General features: G+C 37.8%; 1 protein-coding gene across 4 annotated transcripts in view; it reads right to left on the reverse strand.

The window, feature by feature from the left end:
• trps1 (trichorhinophalangeal syndrome I) overlaps positions 1-21,449 on the reverse strand; it is a 105,159-nt gene that overhangs the window by 68,580 nt on the left and 15,130 nt on the right. For all 4 annotated transcript variants that reach the window (XM_052583648.1, XM_052583651.1, XM_052583650.1 and 1 more), the window contains exons 3-4: positions 8,525-9,384; positions 3,775-4,865 (exon numbers count right to left, since the gene is read on the reverse strand). In XM_052583648.1, coding sequence (XP_052439608.1) covers positions 3,775-4,865; positions 8,525-9,384 — 1,951 coding nt within the window. The remainder of the gene's footprint in view (positions 1-3,774; positions 4,866-8,524; positions 9,385-21,449) is intronic.

Here is a 21,449-nt window from a genome sequence, read left to right on the forward strand (position 1 = left end):
ATTATGCTGTAATGGCAGGAGAAAATATAAAATTTCTGGTTTTAGTCTAATTAGTGTCATGTAAACAAGCTACAACACATTAACATGTCAGTCATGTGACCAAAAATGATACAGGTGGAAATATGGCAAATTTGTTTGGCTGAAATCTCAATTTTAGACTTTATTTTGACTGGTTTAATTTATCACCTGAGAACATGATAACCTAAAAAGCATACCAAGTTTAATTACCCAAATTCAAATTAAGATTTTCATTTCAGTTTTCAGCTAAAATTCACTTCAGAATATCACTATATCAGATGTTTAATTCTGTAAAGGTGAAGTGTGTAACTTTTGTAGAAATTTACATTTGAGGTGGGACCTTTTATTAAAGCAATGCATCCAAATATGTGCAGACATTACACACTTCACCTTTCAAAGTGACTCCCACAATCAGGTGACACAAAGTTTGTGACACAACCAGCATGTCCAAAATCCAATACAGTGTTCTTGCCATTTCAGCTCCTGCACGTAAAAGGTCTCCCTTTCCCAAACTGGAGGGCAGCGAGATATATTGAGTGTGCACTGGATCGGGTGGGCACGAGGTGTGGGAGGCTACGGCATCAATATCAGGTTCACGTTCGTGGTGGGTGGGTTGCTGTTTGGAGACTAGAGGGTAGGATTCTGCTCATAAATCTACACTATAGCAAAGTATTCAGGAGAGACACACACTGGAAATATTATGTATCAGTGATTCCTCGGACCACACAATCGTTCGCACGCACTCACAGAGGTCACCGAACGATTCCACACAATGAAACCAGATACCATGACACAGATGTTCATACAATAACACAGAAGACACAATGCTGAAAACATGCATGCAGTAGCCACACATTCAAATCTGGTGTACTTCAAATGTTTACAATATTCTCAGGCTGCCCGTAAGCTCGGTGAGAAAGAAGTGTATGAGGGGAAAAGTAGTTTAAAAACCAAATCTGACATGCATATTTTCGATCACACAGACACACACACACTGTTTGGTCTGAGCTGAGAAGCAGGAGCTCTCCAGGGAGGTCATACAGGTCTGATTTCGGCTCTCTCCTCGCCGGGTTCCAGGCTGTGGGCTCGGAATACAAACAGCGCCTTATTCAGAAAGGCCGCACGCACAGGCTGAAAACACTCTGCTCCACGTCCACCTGAAACAACCAGCCCCGGGCAGCTGGATCATGATGGACGTCACTCAAGGCTCAAACGCATAAAAACCTTCACACATGTTCCCTAGGGGACAGGTGGGTGTATGAAGTCTGAAAATTCAGCGTTTCCTGACAAGAGCGCCAACTTGACAAATGATTACTCTGCCAAGATCTTTGACAAGGCAGATTAGATCGTCGATCATTTAACAACATGTGAAACTGTGCAATTACTGAAAAGGTTTAAATAGCAGAAAAACATGAGTGCAGTTATGCACGAAGTCTTTGTACTATGACTACGTATGTGTGTTATTTTATGCATTTAGACTAAAATACGGATTGGATAAATTTATTCTTAATCAAAATAGGTTTGCATAAAAAAAAAAAAATATTCAAATATTTTAATGAATTGATTTTCATTACATTTGGTTCCACTGACTTCTAAAATAACGGCATTCTTTAACAGATGTGGATGAAAAGATGTGAAAAAAAAACTCACTAAATCACAAGGTTGGTTAAAGTTTTTTTTTTTTTTTTACTATTGATTTCTAATATGTTTTTTTCTGTTCTGCTGCTTGAAATATAAAAATGATCTGATCACTTGCAACAGGTTGCTTAGAGTAAAGAATGCAATAGAAAATTCAGATTATTGTTAATAAAACAGAATCATTAAAGTTAAACAAGCATGGCAGCATTTTAATGTCACAGTAAAATAAAACTAAATTGAGAATACATAATGTTATGAATGTTATGAGAATATGTAAGAAATACAATTTATTGGGAAGAAAAATTCAGACAGACGTGATTCAGTTTACTGTTCTCCATCACACTGATGTTACATTATCTATGACTTTTTCTCTGGAACTAAAACACTATCATAATTTAGGAACCATAATCATTAAATTAAATTTGGTACCAGAATTAATACTTGTAAAATTTTAATAAATAAATATTTATAGAATTTGTCAGTGGATTTTATTAAGCATAAAATACTTTTAAATACATATAAACGCAAAATTTATTGGATTTGCAAGATGCTGCCGCATTAAAGTTTTGTTATTGGGTTCATTTTGCCATGCAAACACCAGTAGTAAAATTGCTCCGAAGAGGTTCTTGCGCATAATATGGCAGAATATACTATAATATCAAACATATGTGGCATTGAGGTGGTTTGGTGTATTTACACAACACTTCTATTAGATTTAGCAAAGTGCCTTTCTGTTCTCTTTCTACTGTGCCAAACTCAAGCGGACATATGGATTTCAGTGGTGCAGTAAACTCATTTTTATCAATAAATTCAAACCAGCACATGTAGACATGCCTGTAAACTCTGGCAGAAAATGGAGAGTAATTGAGATCTTATGTGAAGGTAAAGCAGAGCCATACTCATCCGCGCCGTACATAGTACACAGCTGGTGAAAGAAAGAATACGGAAAGGTATAATAGTTTCCCACATGTACACACTTATGTGCACACACACATGCAAACAAACACTAAAGTGCACAAATTTACATGTGCACCTGGCCTGAAGACAAGCTAAATCAAAACCAATGAGGGACTGCTGTAAGAAATGTTACTCCCTGACATTTAGCATTTTCAGTTTATTCAGCTGTGCAGCTCGACTTCAAGTAACGTGAAAAGAAAAAAAAGGAAAACCTGTTATCTATCAATGTGAAAGCAAAACCGCCAACACAGACACAAATGTGTAACACAAGCTTGCAGGCTATAATCAACAGCTGCTTTTACTGTCCAATGCTATGTCTTTTGCTACAATAAAAAAATATGAAAATATATATAATATCAGTGTTATTTTAGTGTCATTGAAATACTATTATACTTTTAATTAATATTTTGAATCCGTTTTTATTTTTATATTTTCCATTTTCATTTTAAAGTTTATTTCATTTTATTTATTTTTATTGTTAGTAGTTTATGTTTCTATACATTTTTTTTTTTTACTTTCAAAAAGCAAAAAGCAAAAAAAAAAAAAGACAAATTAGCTTAAATAAGTATGTAAACAAATACTGGACCTTTAATAATATTTATTACATTGACACAAAAATGAATTGGATTGTAAAATCGTGAAAGCAAAGCTTTCTGTTTAACAGTTTACTCGGTCCAATGGTCATTTGCTACAATATAGTAAATGTAACTAAAATATCAAAATATTCAATAATTGAAAATATTATAAAAAGGCCCAATATTATGTTTAAAATTGTGAGTTAAAATGATGCATTAGTTAGTCCAGAGCAAAATAATAACTTTATATATATATATATATATATATATATATATATATATATATATATATATATATATATATATATATATATATATATATATATATATATATATATATATATATATATATATATATATAAATACACACCACACCCTTAAGACCTCTAGATATGGTTCAGGTCCCTCCAAAAATGTAGATCTACCTCTCCTCAACAAGCAACAGAATTTGAGGTATCATTCATGTTTGTAGCACAAACGATGCAGAATGAGTCACATATTACATATAGTTTTACAAATGTTAAAAAAATGTAACAAATCCAGTAAAGGTGCTTAAAATATAAGCTGATTTGTTATGCGATTTTACCTGTAGTGACGAAAGATGTCCTCCTCCACTTCAGTGAAGAAATGGCACTTAGTGCAGGCGTACTCTCCAGGATGGTCCCGTCCTGTCCCTGTCCCTGCATCCCCTGATCCCTCCTCCTCTGGTTTGACTTCCAGTAAGGTGTGCGAGGTGTGGGTGCTGTCATAGTGCAAGAGAAGCAAGTCAATATCAGTCGAGGCGAACGGGCACTGGTCACACTGATGGGTGACGGACGCTCGGGGAGCTGGCGGGGATGGCGTAGTGGTCCCTCCGGCTGTTAGCTGCAGCAGAAGTAGAGCACAATGTGAGCAGGAGCTCTTACGGCAAGCGAAGGGATAGGAAATCTCCCCCAGGTGCTTCTCAGGAGTGCAGAGCCCACGGGGACAGAAGGGGCAATGTTTGATGGTGCACTTGTGAATGCTGTGAGCCCGTTGGTAGTGATGCAAAAGCGGAGCCACGACGATGACATCCGGCCCGTGAGTCATGGAGTAGCGGAAGTCGCAGAACTGGCAGTTGTAACTTGTTACTACCGTTTCCTGGTCACCCGCTGCTCCAGTCTTCTCCTTTTTCTGTAATTGGGAGTCTCCGTCTCGGGCCTTTCTGTCCCTTTCCCCTGGACTTCCCTCCCTGATGGCCGCCTGGCCGTGTCTCTTCTCATAGTGCTCCAGAAGCCTGGAAGCACTGGTAGCTTCACAACTAAAACTGCAAAACTTGCACCAGTAATAGGAGGCAGGGGTGTCACCTCCAGTGCGGCTAGGAGAATCTGACGCCCTAATTGGTACAGAGTACCCAGCCACAGAGTCATTTTCGGCCCGCACCGCCACCCGATCGGCCCACTTCCCTTGCTCGTCTGCCCCGATGCGCGATACACAGTTCCCCTTCCGTTCAGATGAGGACTTCTCCTCGAGGCTGGTGTTGGACGGAGGTGGACTTTTCATCTTGTTGGGATGGGTGGCCAGGAAATGCTGTTCTAGATCTACAGAAGAGCTTCCCATGTAGGTGAAGTTGCAGAACTTGCAGCGGAAGTACTTGGTGTTGCCCTGACAGTCCTGTGTCTTCCTCCCGATTCCGATGAAGGTGCCGGCTAACATTACCTGTGAAAGAAGGGAAGTCAAGACGGGAGAGGAATGGATGACAGAGAAAGAAAATGACAGAAAGGGAAAGAACAATCATCAGTGAGTTACAGAGAATTACAGAGAAATAGAAGTCTGATATAATAAAGCAGACAACAGACTTTCAATAACCCTCCCAGTCTCTAAGACAAGGAAGGCAGCAGTTGTCACCAGACAAAGGCAAATCACATTTTATGTTCTTATTACTTCTCAGCACTGAGAATTAGAAAATCCTTCTGTGAGCAGATGGGGAACATGTGAAACCTGCCGAAGAGTCAAAGAGTAAAGCAACCATGCATGCAGTGACCAAATGGATCTTTTCTGATTATTATTATCCAGGTGTAACTTAAGTTCTTATATTTTGAAATTGAATTCTGGATTTAAAAAGAAAGAAAAAAACATAACTAACAAAATTTAATTGTATGTATATTCAAATATAGAGATGCAGATTTATGACATAAGATGCTATAGATGTCTGGCCTATAGAAAGCATATGGAATATTTAGCTGGCAGTTCTAGAGCCGAAAGAGAGTGTGAGTGGGAGGTCTTGAGCTACATAAGCTCTGTGGGGAATACAACGTCATGCTCCAGACAAAACACTCAAGGAATGTCACAGCACAGACAGGCCCTTTCCCCTGAGCAGCCCCTGAGCTGTATGTTGAAGCAATGATTAAATAAACACTCACTGCTTAGTGTATGTAATATGTGCTTGATTACAATTCTTACACAAGCATATTATAGATACAAAATGGACTAAACTGAAGCCTCAGCTGGTCGCTCTGTATCACCTGTCAGAAGAATTGTGCACTTGTGACACAGACTACATAAACCGTTTCTTAAGAAATATATATTTTTTTATGTTATGATAAAAAAAAAAAGCAAGCAAAAAAGAAAAAGAGAAATAAACATCCTCCGTAACAACTGAACATCACATCTAAGGTGACTTGGCAAAATAAATGCGATGTGCATCAAATTATGTACAGTTAATATTTATTGTTAATCATTAAATATCTTACGTTATAGTAAATCAAGTAAATTATATCAATAATAAAATGAATAATAATCAAATTCACTGTAAAAAAATATATTATTCTTTAAAAAAATGAGTGCTATGTATATTTAAGCATACTGGAGTCTGGACTTAAATCAAGTTACCAATATAAATATGAATAAATGGTTAGTCCATTATATTAAATAGATAATTTATAATTGTATATAAATGCTAAATATAAAATAAATAAAATGTATGTTATCATATTATACAAATAAAAAAAAATACTTTTTGAATATTCCTTTTACTAACCAAAGAAACACAAGTGAGCGCAATAACATCAGTGATTTAGCAATAATTCAAATCATAACATCTGGCTGGTAAACCGGGCAAAATCACCCTTGCACTGACTAAAGCTAAACGCTTCCAAACTTGGCTCATTTCGCAAGAACCAAACTTAAATATGCCGCTTAAATTGTAAACATGACATTGTTGAAGTGAAGAGTGAAATCTTGGTGAAAGTTAGGCAGATAAATGACTATGACATCTGTTCATTGCCCATCGTTTAAAATAAATCGACTCCTGTGTTTTCACTGGCTCCCCTCACCAGCTTCCCTACGCTCTTTTTCCCCCCTTTTTTCATTGGGAAAATGAGAAATCGCAGTCGTCGATATTACTGCATGGAAAATTCCACTAGGAATGAATTCTGAATAGACCCATTATTCAAACTTTTTTCCTAAGAATTTATACGGTATTGCGACAATTTGTAGACAGGCTGATGTTGAATTGAAAAAGATTGTGGCCGGTGTTATTAGAAGAAAAAAAACATCAGGTACTCTAAGCTGCGTTGTGTGCTTGCTTGATTGAGTACATGCACATGTGCAAAGCAGGCAACTGTTCATAATGGTCCATTTAAACATGATACACTGAGGCTAGCGCTACGATAAATCAGCCAAAGTCACAGAACAAAGCCAAATACAGTGTGCCAGCATGATCCAGACTAATCTCCTTCACTTTTTTTTGTTTGTTTGTTTTCATAAATCAGAAATCACCAAGGTGACATGACATATAATGCTTGCATATGAATTTGAATGGAGCAGCTTGATTGCTAATCCATGACTTTATTTTATAACACATGCATGAACAAATACAGACTCTATGAGGGCTAGTCAACATTTTGAAACTAATGCAGCCAATGTTCATCAGTGTGTGAGTTTGTTCGTGTGCATGACTTTGCATGCATCATGTACAGTTGCCATCCATCTAGTGGTTTTACTTATGTGACATAAATTTTAAGTTTCACAGCTGCATGTGCATGCATCATTTTTAAGCCTTAATGACCCATGGGTCTGACTACAGCACTGCTCCAAAACTATAAGGCCAACTTGCTTCCTACATAGGCAGCTGCCTTCCGAGGCAGAATCTTAACTAAAACGAGCCTTCACAATTCACTGACTTGGAACGCTCCAAATAAGTCCATGTATCATTAAATATCATTTCACAGGCAAAGCAGAGGAGTGATTAATCTGATTTCAATACAGGTGATACAATACACATAATATGCACACTACCATTTAAAAGTTTGGGGCTGGTAAGTGTTTTTAATGTTTTTGAAAGAAAAGTCTCTTATGCTTACCAAGGCTACATTTACTTTATCAAAAATAAAGTAAAACATTATTATTTTAAAATATGGATAATTGTAATAATACTTTTTCTGTTTTAATTCTGTTGCAATTCTGAACTTTCGGCAACTATTACTTCGCTCTTCAGTGTCACATGCTCCTTCAGAAATCATTCTAATATGTTGATTTAGTACTCAAGAAACATTTCTTTTATTTGTGCTGCTTAATATTTTTGTGGAAACTGTGCTTTCAAGATTCTTTAAGAATAGAAATCTGAAAAGAACAGCATTTTAATTTAAATTATGAATGTGGTAAGCCTTTATTTTAGGGTCTCTTAACTAGTTGCTTATTAGCATGCATATTACTAGAATAATAGCTATTTATAAGTAGTAATTAAGCACATATTAATGCCTTATTCTACATCCCTAATCCTACCCAATACCTAAACTTATCAAATACCTTTCTAACTATTAATAAGCAGCAAATTAGGAATTTATTGAGGAAAAAGTCATAGTTAATAGTGAATAAGTGTTCCCCATTCTAAAGTGTTACCATAAATATTTTACTCACCTTGCCAGACAGAAAACAATATCTGATCCCAAAATTTTGAATAGTTCATATTTTCTGAAAGATTTTTTTTTTTTTTTTTTTACTACTTAGTACATTTGGTCACACTTTATTTTAAGATCCAATTATCACAATTAACAACCAATTAACTACGACTTTTGCCTCAATAAACTCCTAATTTGCTGCATATTAATCCTTAGTAAGGTAGTTGTTAAGTTTAGGTTTTGGGTAGTGGGATTAAGGATGTGGAATATGGTCATGCAGAATGTGCGTTTAATAAGTACTAATAAACAGAAAATATGTTAATAATAGGCATGCTAATAAGCAACTAGTTAATAGTGAGAATTGGTCCCTTTATTAAAGTGTCACTGTACTTTTATTATTTATTATAATATTGAATGAACATGTATCCTGCAAACATGTAAACAACATTTCTCCCCTCTCTTCTGCTTTGTGATTACCTGTACGTCGTAGGTGCCGTTAAGTACAGAGGATCTGGGTGACCCTGCTTCCGCCGCAGAGCTGCTCTGAGTTGATTGGCCGAGGAGGCGCGTTGAATCTTTGGCCTGTGTTTGAGCTGTGAACTGCACCATGTTGTGTAGTGCCAGAATCTTATTGTCCAGCTCTGCGTCCTGCCGTGTCCGGTTGTGCAGGCCCAAATGGTACTTACGAAAGTGTTTGATCAGGTCCGTGGGGTCATTGCCGTAATAACCGTACCCACAAATGTTGCACTTAAAGTCTTGTAGTTTGGGTGAGGTGGGTGGAGGTGCTCCAGTCTCAGCTCCCAGAGGGCTAGGGGCGTCCTCCGCTCCCCCAATGGGCCTCTGTGGATGAAGTGTAACAGGAGGAACTTTAGAGCCTTCGACAGCTGCACCACGAGGGCTGTCAGAGCCCAGCAATGCTAGGGGGCTGTGTGTGGCGTCCCGCTCCTCTCCGTTACTGGTGCAGCCCTGTACGATGACGCCGCCTGACCGGGTGCTGGGTTTTAGACCACTCCGGTCATCCTCACAGTCTCCTCTCTCATCTGGATCAGAGTTCGTTGGGGAGGCGGTAGAGTCCAGCGGTTCGGTATCGGTGCCCTCGTGGCTGGAGTAAGATGCTGCCAGGTTGTGGCTTGAGAAATGCAAGTCAGGCCTGTCTGGTTTGATGGGGCCAGGGGAGGACGGTTCCTCCTGTTCTTCACCCACAGCCCGGTCGGGCTCTGAAGCCTGGCTCACTGCGTTCCCGCTCTCTGGGCCCGTGGCCTCGGCCGCCACCGCCTCGCCCTCCTCTTCTTCACCGCCGAAGCTTCTCAAAGGGGGATTCTTTTTCCGCACCATATCTGGAACCCAGAAAAGAGAAGAGCGATGTTAGAAGTAACTCGCTCAATGTGTGGTTCCGACTGCTCACATGCTAAAAACAATTTCGGAGCCAATGGCGTGCGTCTATTCTGCTATAAAAGCTTCTCAGTTGTTCTTTGATTTTAGACAATCATAGACGGAATGCCCTAGAAACGGTTCTGCTGTTCCAGCTCAATCCATAAACAGCACAGCAATGAGGTTCTAATATCAGTGACTATGTCGGCGCCGGCCTTTGTTGATGATGTTTTAATGAATAAAATCTGCGCACTTATGTCACTGATGTGGCTTAGAGACACACATTTTAATCAGTTAGCAAAATCAAAGATGATAGGGAGAGAGAGAGAAAAAAAAATGTGGAATTTATAAAGTGATTCATAGCGAAAAATTTCCATCAGAACTCAATGAGGTCATGCGTGTTTGTTCATAGCAGGCAAATCGCACTATTAACTAGACTTTCCCTTGGCACAAACTCCTGCTATCACAAGTGAATTTCTATGAAAGGTTTAGCACTGTGCTAAGTTAAACATCATTTTGCATTTGCAAGATGGTGTGCGTGTTGGCCAATTTCAATTTAGGGCAATTACAGTTTCTCATGATTTAACAAAACAGGGGCCTGTCTTATTTCGACAGACCGTCGAGAGCAATTTCCTCATTTAGTCCATGATGCAAATGGATATTAAATAAAGCAATTCATGCTTTGCAGAGGGGCCACACCTTAACCAGAGCTAAGTTAATAAAAACCTCGAAAATCGAATCATAAATATAACCACACCCTATCATATCATTGACAGCATCTCTAACACTCTCACCCTCCACACTCTGCGATTTCTGAGGCTTCACAGCATCTAAACCCACTACAGCGGGATGCCTGTCTGTGTCATATTACTACCCCTAAAAGAGATTGTGTTTTATAGAAATGTATTCAAGTATCAGTGGTGTCTGAATCGAGTGTGACTGGCGGTAGAAAATATGTAACTAATGGCTGATGCCGGTTCTTGAAAGCCTACATTCTTAATCTGTCACAATACATCCAAAAACTGCACATCATTATTTAATCATATCAAGAAACGCAATCAACAATATAAAGGATCTGAAACATGTTGATGAGAATGACAAATAAACTAAATGTTAATTACACACCACACAGCAAGATTAGGCATTTGTTGATCCTGTACATGTGATTTGATGCATTGCAAACAGGTCCCAGTGTCATGGGAAACTTAGAAATAAAGGAATTTTTAAAACTGTATTTTCCAGGCTACAAAAGTCATAGATATATAAATGATGATGATGATGATGATGATAATAAAGTGCTTTAAAATGAGAACAGAGAACATCACACACTGAATTAATTGAATTGGATTTATTTTTTGCCACCTATAATAAGTCCATGAAATGTCATTAAAAAGTCTTTGCAAACACAGTTACTATAACTCCTCAAATCAAAACCGGTAGTCAAATAAACTGAACCCAACTGATTCTTTTGGGGATTGATTCTGAACTGAATTCTGCGCTAATGTTATGATCTCTGTCCACTGGAACGCTATCGGGTTATTTAAAGCAATTACTTATCAAACAGACGGAATTAGAAATAAAGGCCTGCCTTCAAATAAAAGCCTGTTACCTTCGGCAGTTCAGGTAAATAAAGGCCCCGGCTTTTATTTGAGGAATTACGGTATATATATCTGTGCTGTTGAAATCTTACATGATCCCGATATTTGACTAAATAAAGTTATATAAATTACTTTCCTTAGCACCCAAAAATTCTTCCTCAAAAATTACTAAAAGAATCATTAAAGGAGAAAAATCAGAACCAGAATTATAAAATATGCAGTTCACATCCGTCATGAATATACACTTTTTTTTATTTATGCTGTGCTATAAAATGTTTCATCTGCTGGTTATTACTTTTGTGTACAGCCGGTGAGTAAACATGCCCACAAGCCATTCTTTTTTTCAACGATTCAGTCAAATCAGTTCAAGGTAAAAGCAGTTCAAGTCTAAACAACTTGATCCCTGCTACTAAACTGCAGATCAAAATAACTTCATGTAAAATTTGTATAGCATATAAGGCTACAGGACGTATTTAGAAAGCTATTGATCTACTACTGAACAGACACACTTTCCAATTCACATTTTCCTTTTACTGGCTCTCAATTTCTGAGAATAAAAGGTACAGCCCTGCTTTCAGGATTGAATACTAAGGAACATCTTAACCAACATGGAAAGAAAGAAAAAAAAAAGAATGGAGTGGGAGGACAAGAAAAGTTTTTAATACCTGATATGGTGCACAATTACATTAAAACTTGCAGAGGAAGCGGTGAGACATTACCATTCCAGGCTGCCATCAGAAACCGAATAATCTGCTTTTATAGCTCCCAGGCATTTGCTGCGTTCCCGTACCAGTCAATTCAAATCACTAGTTCACTATCCACCCCCACCTTCTTTTCCTTTCCTATATTAAACTGCTTCTCTTCTGTTATTGTGCCTACTCAAGAACTTACTTAATAAAGTATAATATGCTTTTTGAAAAGGACAGGACAATCAATTTTCTTAATTAAAAAAAGCGAGGAGGGGGTGAATGGATCGACGGCGGCCTCTGTCTGCATACAGAGCAGAAGATGGAGCAGGGCTGTCCCTCGAGCGCTCTATGACACTTCAGCTAATGCAATCTAATGACAGGAGTCAAAGCTCAGTCATCGGGCTTTGATAAGCGCCATTACTACAACTAGCTTACAAACGGTGTACGGGAGTGTTAACTAAGTGAAGAATTCCAGGGGGTCTTAGAGATGTGAATAAACAAAATGCTGTCAATTGCTTTCATCAGCCACATGATTTAAAGCTACTATATTATGTTTTGACATTTGTTTTTTTTATCAGAGAAATCTACCTGTCGACAGGCGTTTCATCACTGTCACTGTGACAAGGTGCTGAAAAAGCTTGGTGTGATTTAATCACACACACACAAAACACAGTGTATACACGATCAAAACTGACAATGCTGCGATGCAACATTCCTGTGGAGAAAAACGCTCTAATGACAAGTGTGACACATCAGGATCGTTCAATTAACATGCCAGCTGATGCTAATTTTGCATGCTGAAGAACAGAATGAGTCATTTGCATGTGTGCAAAGTTATATATATATATATATATAAAGTTTCAATATTTAAAAATATTCTGTATATGGTTAAACAGGCTAAACAGACCCATATTTTGTCTCAATTTTGGGGAATTATTATATTTTTCCGTAAGAAATATGAATCAATTATCAAATTCATTCAGAAATTAAAAACATTCTTATGCATAAAATTATTATATGTGATAATATATACAATGAATATATTTAATTCAATTAATATATTAATATAAATAATTATACAGATATGCATATCGGTGCACAAATGTCATGTCACACATTTATTAAACTTCCAGCATCTGCAAGCACTTAAAGGCACTACAGACACTTAACAAATCAACTCAAAACAGTTCGTATCTGATGGATGTTTCACAACATCACAATGATCCAGAATGAACTACAGATAAAAAGCGGATGGCTGAGTTGCAAACTTACGCTGTGACGGCCACTTGCCATGGTTTTACATCCACACAAACTTCACAAGATCAGCACTGGCAGCTATCACTGAAAAAGTCAGCACTGGCTGGCTTCCTGTCGGCCCATCTCTGGTATCAAAATGGCCGGCCACATACTCACAGAGCCTAATTTGTGAAGAGGCAATGTGACTCCAAATATGTCATCTTCCTTGTCAAACTCATTTAGCAGATCTTGTTTCAAACACAACAACAAATACAGGGGATTTCCTCAGCAATCCGGCACAATCTGGTCAGCGCGGATGAGATTTTTAGTGGTAGGGTTTAACTTCTGGCTCTAAGTCGTTCCCACTAGGAAGAAGATTTGTGGAGTCCAGACAATGTCCAGGTGGTTAAAGTTAGAACTGGCGGTGGCGGTAGTAAATGTACAAATTATTTCTACATATGTTTGTGTTTTGCGCATTTCTTTACCGTGTGTGCTCATTACAGTTGCTTGGGTTTAGTGCAGTGTGTCAAGGTGTTGCGTAGCAAGAGATTACTGCTTAATGAGTCTGCTTGAAAAAAACACACCTACACACACAAACACAAACACACCGGGAAGATGATAAAACCCTTTCTTTAACGATAAGAAATGTTCTGTACAGTTAAACATGACAGTTCAGTATATACATTATTATTTTCAGCTTTTGACAGTATTTATAAAGCATGTTGACAGAAATTAAAATGATTGAATGAATGATTTGAACTGATAGGCCTGTGTATTAAACTTTGCAAATCTAACTTAAGTTTAAATTCTGCCTCAAGCCTCAGCTTGGCAATTAGTCACTTACAGGCAAATAAAAGCACTTTAAAAACATTGCATTATTTACTATGTTGCATTCGTTTAAACTGTCATCAAATTCATCACAAACAGACGATACTGCTTATATTCAATATATCACCAAACACGTTAAATAATATACAACTGAAATCTATATTATTTAATAATCTGACAATTAAATCTGCATTGAACAAGCTCTAGCTGAAACTTTGTACACACAGGCCAAAGGAATGACTTTAACTATCAGTTTGTTGTTCAAACTATCATATGGTTTATAATACATTTATAGAGTTTCCTTTTTTTTTATATAAAAGATTCAATGCCTATTCAGCCAGATGAAAAATAGTGATCAGTACAATCTTTAACATTTCTTTGTTCATGTTTTGAGAAAGAAACTTGTTCTGTTTTGGAACAACATTCATGGCCGAATTTTCATTTCCGAACGAGCCATTCCTGACTAAACTGAACAAACTGTCAATTACTCGAGACAGCCCATAGCTACTTTATTTTGGCCCCAGACTTGTGTCCCTCCATATTTCACTGTGAGTTCAGATGTAATCCTCTCTACATCGCGGTCCCAGGAGGATCACATGGGAGCGGAGATTCACACACACAGCTGGAGGACCCCATGGAGCGGTGCAGCCTGGGTCACTCCGAGCTCTCCACCCAGAAAGTCAGTTTATTAAGAATACATTACCCAAACCTCCCCTCATAATTCAGCCCTGCGCTTTCAATCCGTCAGGGGTGGATCGGAGTGAAGTCTTAAATAACAAACCCTATACAAACACACACACACACGCATGCTAACGCTCCCTCATATAAATACTAAAGCAGTTGTGCGGGCACACGCGCCACTGATCAGTCAGGCGGAATATTGAGTTCCCAAGATCTAAAATGATGAGACTCATTTTGCATCCTTTATTTACCGGCATCATAAATTGAAGCAATAGACATGAAAAAAAAAAGAGAGAGACAAACTATACGCTCAAATTGCTTTCTTTCATGGGTCAAAGACAGTGTGGAGGAATTAATTTATACATGAGTAACTGGTACGATCACAGCAACGGCAGAGCTAAAGAACTGTGGTTCTGTTTGATTTTACTTGCATGTTCTGGGATTTGCCAATAATCAAGTTTTCGGGGCTACAAAAGGAGAATGACATGGAAAAAAAACTAGAAGAACGTCACTTTAAAATGAAACAGGCCCTGCTTTCCATTCTAACAATGGTATATTCAACAGCACACATGGCAATTAGCCACGACTCGGATCCGTCAGGCATACCATGTGTGTGCGGTCACGTCTAAGAGCGAGTCGTCATAAAAGTGTTCCCCTAGCCATCCCACAATCCCACCTTGTACCGTCTCCTTTATTATTCCTCCCATCCTTTATGATGTCACCACCGCAGTCTTTTGCGGTGAGAAAGGACTCAAAGGACCCAGATCCATCTTGCAGAGGAGTTTAATCTCGTTTGTAACATTAGGAATAAATCACATTACTGTCTGTGAAGCAGAGTTTCAAGTATGTGGAGGGTCTATGGAAAACACATATGTGAGATGCTAGATAGAAGCAGTGCAATTAATTATCATTAAGGCAAAATGTCATGAGAAGGAACTGGGCTCTGAGTCAGTGGCCCCCCACACCACATCACCCTTATCCACCCTTCAAATTGGGTGATACACACACTTTCACATATGAACCATACAGCTGTGTGGCACATTCATTTGACCCTGGGCTAAAACATGGCAAAGAAATAATTGCCTCTAAAACAAGATAACTAGCAAGCTGTGTGACACTGAGTCAATTTCATTTAAGTGCTCTATTTTTTCTCTAACATACATCTGAAAATGGATTTTCTTTCCTTGAATTATACTGATTAAGAGAAACCCGACAGCATTAGATAAAAGCATAGTAAGCTGTGGAAGAAATTCTATCAACCTTACTTTTTAATTAAATTCAATTTACTTTATTTGCATCCGCTTTTGTTAGTCCGTTAGCAAAACACTGAAATCTCCTGTGCAATCTGGAAAAGCCAATCAAGCAAGCTGGCATTTCCATAGAAACTGAGAGAAAGAGTAGCTCTCGTGCCGTGAATAAGTGACTTTGAGGATGCAACAGGCAGCTAGAGACAGCAGGGCCACTCTGTCTTCATGGCATCATGACAGCAAGCCTCAGGGCTCTTACTGCATACCAAAATACATCATATCCATTATGTAAAAAAAAAAAAAGTGAAAAATAGAAGAAAAAAAAAAAATATATATATATATATATATAATTTTAATAAATTATATAAAGAAAGAAATTCATATAAAAAACCAAACAACAAAACAAAAATCTAACAAATTCTAAACAAGACAAAAATCTAAACAAAACACCCTAAAGACAGGTTAAGAATAACAATAAGAAAGAAAGAAAGAAAGAAAGAAAGAAAGAAAGAGTGAGAAAGAAAGAAAGAAAGAAAGAGTGAGAAAGAAAGAGTGAGAGAGAAAGAAAGAAAGAAAGAAAGAAAGAAAGAAAGAAAGAAAAAAGAGCATATCTAAGCAAAGCAAAAAAAAATCAAAACAAAAAATAATTCTAAATAAAACACCCTAAAGAAAGGTTAAGAAACAAACAATATCAAAGCAAAGCAAACAAGCAACAAAACAAAAATCAAAATAAAATGCTGTAAAGAAAGGTTAAGAAAGAAAGAAAGAAAAAAAGAGCATATCAAAGCAAAGCAAAAACATAAACAAGCAACAAAACAAAAATCTAACAAAATCTAAACAAAACAATACACAAAAAAAACTACATAAAACACCCTTAAGTCAGGTTAAGAATAAGAAAGAAAGAAAGAAAGAAAGAAAGAAAGAAAGAAAGAAAGAAAGAAAGAAAGAAAGAAAGAGTCTTTGTAGTTCAGGTTGAGTCAACAATATTTGTTGGTCAGTTATCTTGCGGGAAAAAAAATATGTAAATTGTGTACATATGTAAATGTATATTATGGCAAAATACATTTTTGGCAGATTTTAGGAGCACATTATTTGCCATCAGAGCTAACACGGAGGGACTTAAACCCAGTTCGCATGTTCACATGGTCTTTAACACAATGAAACAATTATGTATTTTCTATAAGAAACGGCTGTATAATAACACACATTTCCGGTTTGGCACCATATCCTGCACTCCCAGTTAACTTTTAAGTCTGATATTGCTAATGTTGCTGTCCAGTGGCGAAAACATTACGTTTCTGTGTCATACACAAATAAAGAAAATGTTATCACCATAGCAACCATAATCTCTTTTGGATGATCTCATCTTTTGAGTTCCTCTTAAGCAGCATCTAGTCATCAACAGAAAGCAAAATATCAGGATACAGATTCTACAAGGAAGAGCTGAATATCAAACGAAAAAGTGTGGAACGTAGGCAGCCTCTCAACAAGGGATTCAACCTTTAATGTAAACAAGAAGTGAGGAGACATCTTTAGAGACTGAAATAACTCAACAGGCCTGCCAGAACACAGGGCTTTCTTCAGAGGGTGTGTGTGTGTGTGTGTGTGTGTGCGCTTGTGTGGAGCGGCATACTAATCTCCTCCCATCCTCAAAGTGCGAGAGGAAGAAGATAAAAAAAAACGAATACTGCCACTGCAACACTAAGGCCTTTGAAGGAGGCGTGGACTGCCAAAATCTGTCTCCATACAGATGTCCGGGAACGCCAATCTGTGCAACGCCCAATATTCCACTGACTTTGAAATATCAGCATGCAAAATGGAAAAAACAGGGAAAAATAACAGCAAAGAGCAGACTATGGTGTCCTTCATTAAAACCTGTGGAGATAGCCAGGTTTTATGATTCTGGAGTTACAACAGATTTGAAAAGCTCTACATAAAATCGTAAAAGCGCATTTCAGCTTTCATTAATAGTTTGCTGTACCTCATTGCATCTTTTATCTTCATACAAAATCACTGTTGTGTGTTAAACAGAAGGTTTAAAGTTGACAGACCTGCAGGGGATGATTTCATTCCTACGTGTTTGTGGTGGAGTCATCCAGCCTGGAAACATACAACTCATTTACAACTCTGAGACAGGAAGTCCCCTCACCTTAAGCGATGTGTCATTTCAGTATGTGAGAGGGAGAAAGTACAAAACGTCAGAAAGAGAGAGAGTGTGTTTGTGGAGTAAGGAGAGAGGAGGGGTTGGCATGTCAAAAATAAAGAGCTTTTCCCATAATTCTCTTCACCCCCTGTTTTCCTTCCATGATGCAGCTTGTGAAAGGGTGTCGTGCTCAATAAGAAGGGCCCGTGACTAACTGCCTCTCTGTGACTTTTTCTTCCCTTTTTTACGTGGCATGTCAACGGTACACAATACAACCAACACAACCCCCTTCATGTTTATTCATGAGAACTCATTCACATCAAAGAAACAACACCAAAAACTGTTGCCTTCGGCGATGTTGGCAAGGTTTTAACCCCCCACCCTCCACTTCTTCTCTTAATCAACTGAACTAAAGTCAAACTGCAGAACATGTGGACCTGTTGCACTCGACCAAAACATGCTTGACAGATAGTCCAATATTTCATCATATTATTTCATCACAAGTTTCACATAATTTCAATATAGAGGAAACTGCTACAAGGTTTCATGTACCAGCACTAGTGATTTACTAGTAGATGCTTTTGTTTTCAAAAAAAAAATATTTAATACTTGATCATATTACTTACATTACCATTTGGTTGTTTTGGCTCATTAATTAATTTTTTTTTTTTTTTCAGCAAGGATAAATAAAAATGTATCAAAAGGGACAGTAAAGACCGTAATTATAAAACATAAGATTTCCATTTCAAATATATTCTGTCCTATTCCTCAAAGCATCCTTTAAAGCTAGCATGGTTTTCACAAAAACTTTTTAACATTAATAATACAAAGAAATGTTTCTTGGTCACTTAATAAGCATATTACAATGATTTAAAAAAAAAACAAAATCATGTGACACTGGAGTAATGGCTCAAAAACTCAAAATCCAGCTGTCTTTTTATAGGAATAAATTACATTTTGAAGTAGAATAGTAAAACAGACATTTTTTTAATTGTCATAATATCTCAAAATATTACTGTTATTCCTGCATTTTTAAACAAATAAATGCAGCCTCTGAGAGCATAAGAGAAAAATCTAAAAATCTTTCCGCCCCCATACATTTAAGCAGTAAGTGCAGAAGAAACACAAAAGCACAATAAATCACATCAGAACAGAATAATATTCATGTGTATGATGGACAAATAATATTCAAAATGCCATGACAAAAAAAAAGGCAAAAAGATTTGAGTTGAGTTTATTTCTGTTCCTTTTTATATATTTCAAATCATGTGAAAACAGAAGTCAGTAGTGATGAACCACATTGAATTTATTTGAACAATATTTTGCCATTTTTTTTAAGGTTAAGTCATTATTGTTAAGTTTGTAAGGAAGTGCAGCACTAATAAATAAAACTTTAACATAGAATGAAACATTTCTACAAAACACAGCTAAACTACAAAATTGCTTCTGAGCTAATATCGGCCAACCTCTAACCAGAAACCTTTGAATTTCCCAAAAAAAGCTGTGATCAGACTCAAATTAGCACGTGACCTTCCAGCACACAGACGCCTTGTTCACAACTACCTGCTTAATTTGCAAGACGCAGAACCTTCTGGTCAGAGTGTCATTATACCAAAACAGAAAAAAGAACTTTCTACCAAGCCTTGCCCAAATCTCTCCCCAGTTGGGCTTCCAGTCAGGCAGCGGGGAGGGGGAGGAGCAGAGGCCCCTGTCTGAATGACCTGGCCTCTGTGCACTCAATCAGCGCACGCTAGAACCGGAGACAACAGAGAACAACTGCTTCCCTTAAGCTTCCTGTGATCACAGGCCCCGAGCTGCCAGAGAGGGGCAGGGATCACGCGCTCTAGAGAGAACTGCAGATAACAGGCTTCCGCCAACGCCACCGTGTGTGAGAGTGTGCGTGTACGCGTGCGTGTGAAAAGAGAGAGAGAAAGGAAGGAGAGACAGATGGGAAAAAAGACCTTGTGGAACTTAAAGGACCTGAGAAATGGCTGCTTTTTTACGTTTACGTGAACTGCCGGTCGCAACACGCTTTACATCCAGAATGTGACATGTCTGAGCGAAACGTTTAATGAAGAAAAAAAAAGTAGGGCAGGACTAATGTACTGGGAACTCCGTGGATAGAGAACAGTGGGCATTGTATACCAGAAATTACCCAGATTAAATGAGGATATGCAAAAACATTGCCTAACTAACTTTTGTGCTATTGCTTCACATGGCTCAAGAGACATCAGCAGAAAAGGACCTTTTTTTTTTTTTTTTTAGATGAAGAGCAAGCTAAGCATTTCGATTAAAGATTATGGAGATTAAAAATATGTTTTGAAAACGAGAAATATTTTTTGCCATTTTTTCAAGACAACGTACATTATCCTCAAATTCTCATGCTGTTACAAAAAAATACGAATAATTTTAAAATGTAAATTAATTCATATAATATATTCCTTAATATAATAAGTAATACATTCTTTCTGCAAAATATAATCTCTTTTTTTGCATTTTGATTTTGGAACGTGAGTTGAGAAACTTTATGGATTGCTGAATAATCTTCATTAAAAGTGCCAAGTCAATTCAACAATCAAAAAGAAATAAAGGTCATCATAAAAACAGCCCCACCAATTAACTCCCAAACCATGCAAGCAGTATTTCGCAATCTCAAGTGAAATTCAAAATTCTGCCGTTCAGAACGCAAGTCACACCACATGTGTAACACTTCCAGCAGTGCTGTAGTACCAAGCTAAAAATATATATTTATTAAGCAACAGGAAAAGTCAAGACGTGATTGTTCATTGCACAATGTGCTAGCAGAGGCACTGATTCTACTCGGGTTCCTCTGTTCTCCCCCCTGCTCTGCTTGCGGTGGGCTGCTCTCCTCTTTTCACACTCCTCCGTTTATGGAGTAGCAGAAACAGCTCCTGCTCTGCTGTGTTTTTTAACTTTCCCATGAAGGACTAGCAGACAGTTAAAACAGCCCTGTAGGCAGAACAATAGCTTTAATTTCCTACTCTGCACCTTGATGATTGAAATGGTTATGAGGTTTTTACGAGCTGACATCTCCCCGATGTCCTACCCATGAGGAAACGGCTGATTGCAGCCCACCAATGTGGAGTCACTCTGAGACGCACCTGAAGAGAAGATACCCAGAGATTTCAGAAGAGTTGAGATGACTGAACATCAAGTTTAACAAAGAAAGTTGAACAGATAGAAAGTTTTAAATAAAGTTGGTCCTCCTCCTGTGCTGCAATGATATTCTTTACTATTCAAAGCAAGCCGTTGCAGCTACAGTGTGAAACCAACAGTAAACCACAGCCTGAGATGCATTTCCCCTCGAAGTTAAAAGCACAAAACGTTGCGACATACCTCAGGCTTCTCTAAAGCGACACTCACGATCTCATTAGGACTCGAGCCATTTTAAACCCACTACTTGACTTTCCACAAAACAAACAGAAAAGGCTGAGGGACTCTGACTAAATAAAAAACAAGGCTGAGAGTTTACATGTTGTATCACACGGAAATAGCAATATCTTGCATGCAAGTCTGAAAATAAACTTCAAAGCTTGGGGTCTTTGTTCGAGTCAAAGTTAAAGGAATGTTCCGGGTTCAAGTCAAGTT

Source organism: Carassius gibelio, chromosome B19, assembly GCF_023724105.1.
Source record: "Carassius gibelio isolate Cgi1373 ecotype wild population from Czech Republic chromosome B19, carGib1.2-hapl.c, whole genome shotgun sequence".
Taxonomy (NCBI): domain Eukaryota; kingdom Metazoa; phylum Chordata; class Actinopteri; order Cypriniformes; family Cyprinidae; genus Carassius; species Carassius gibelio.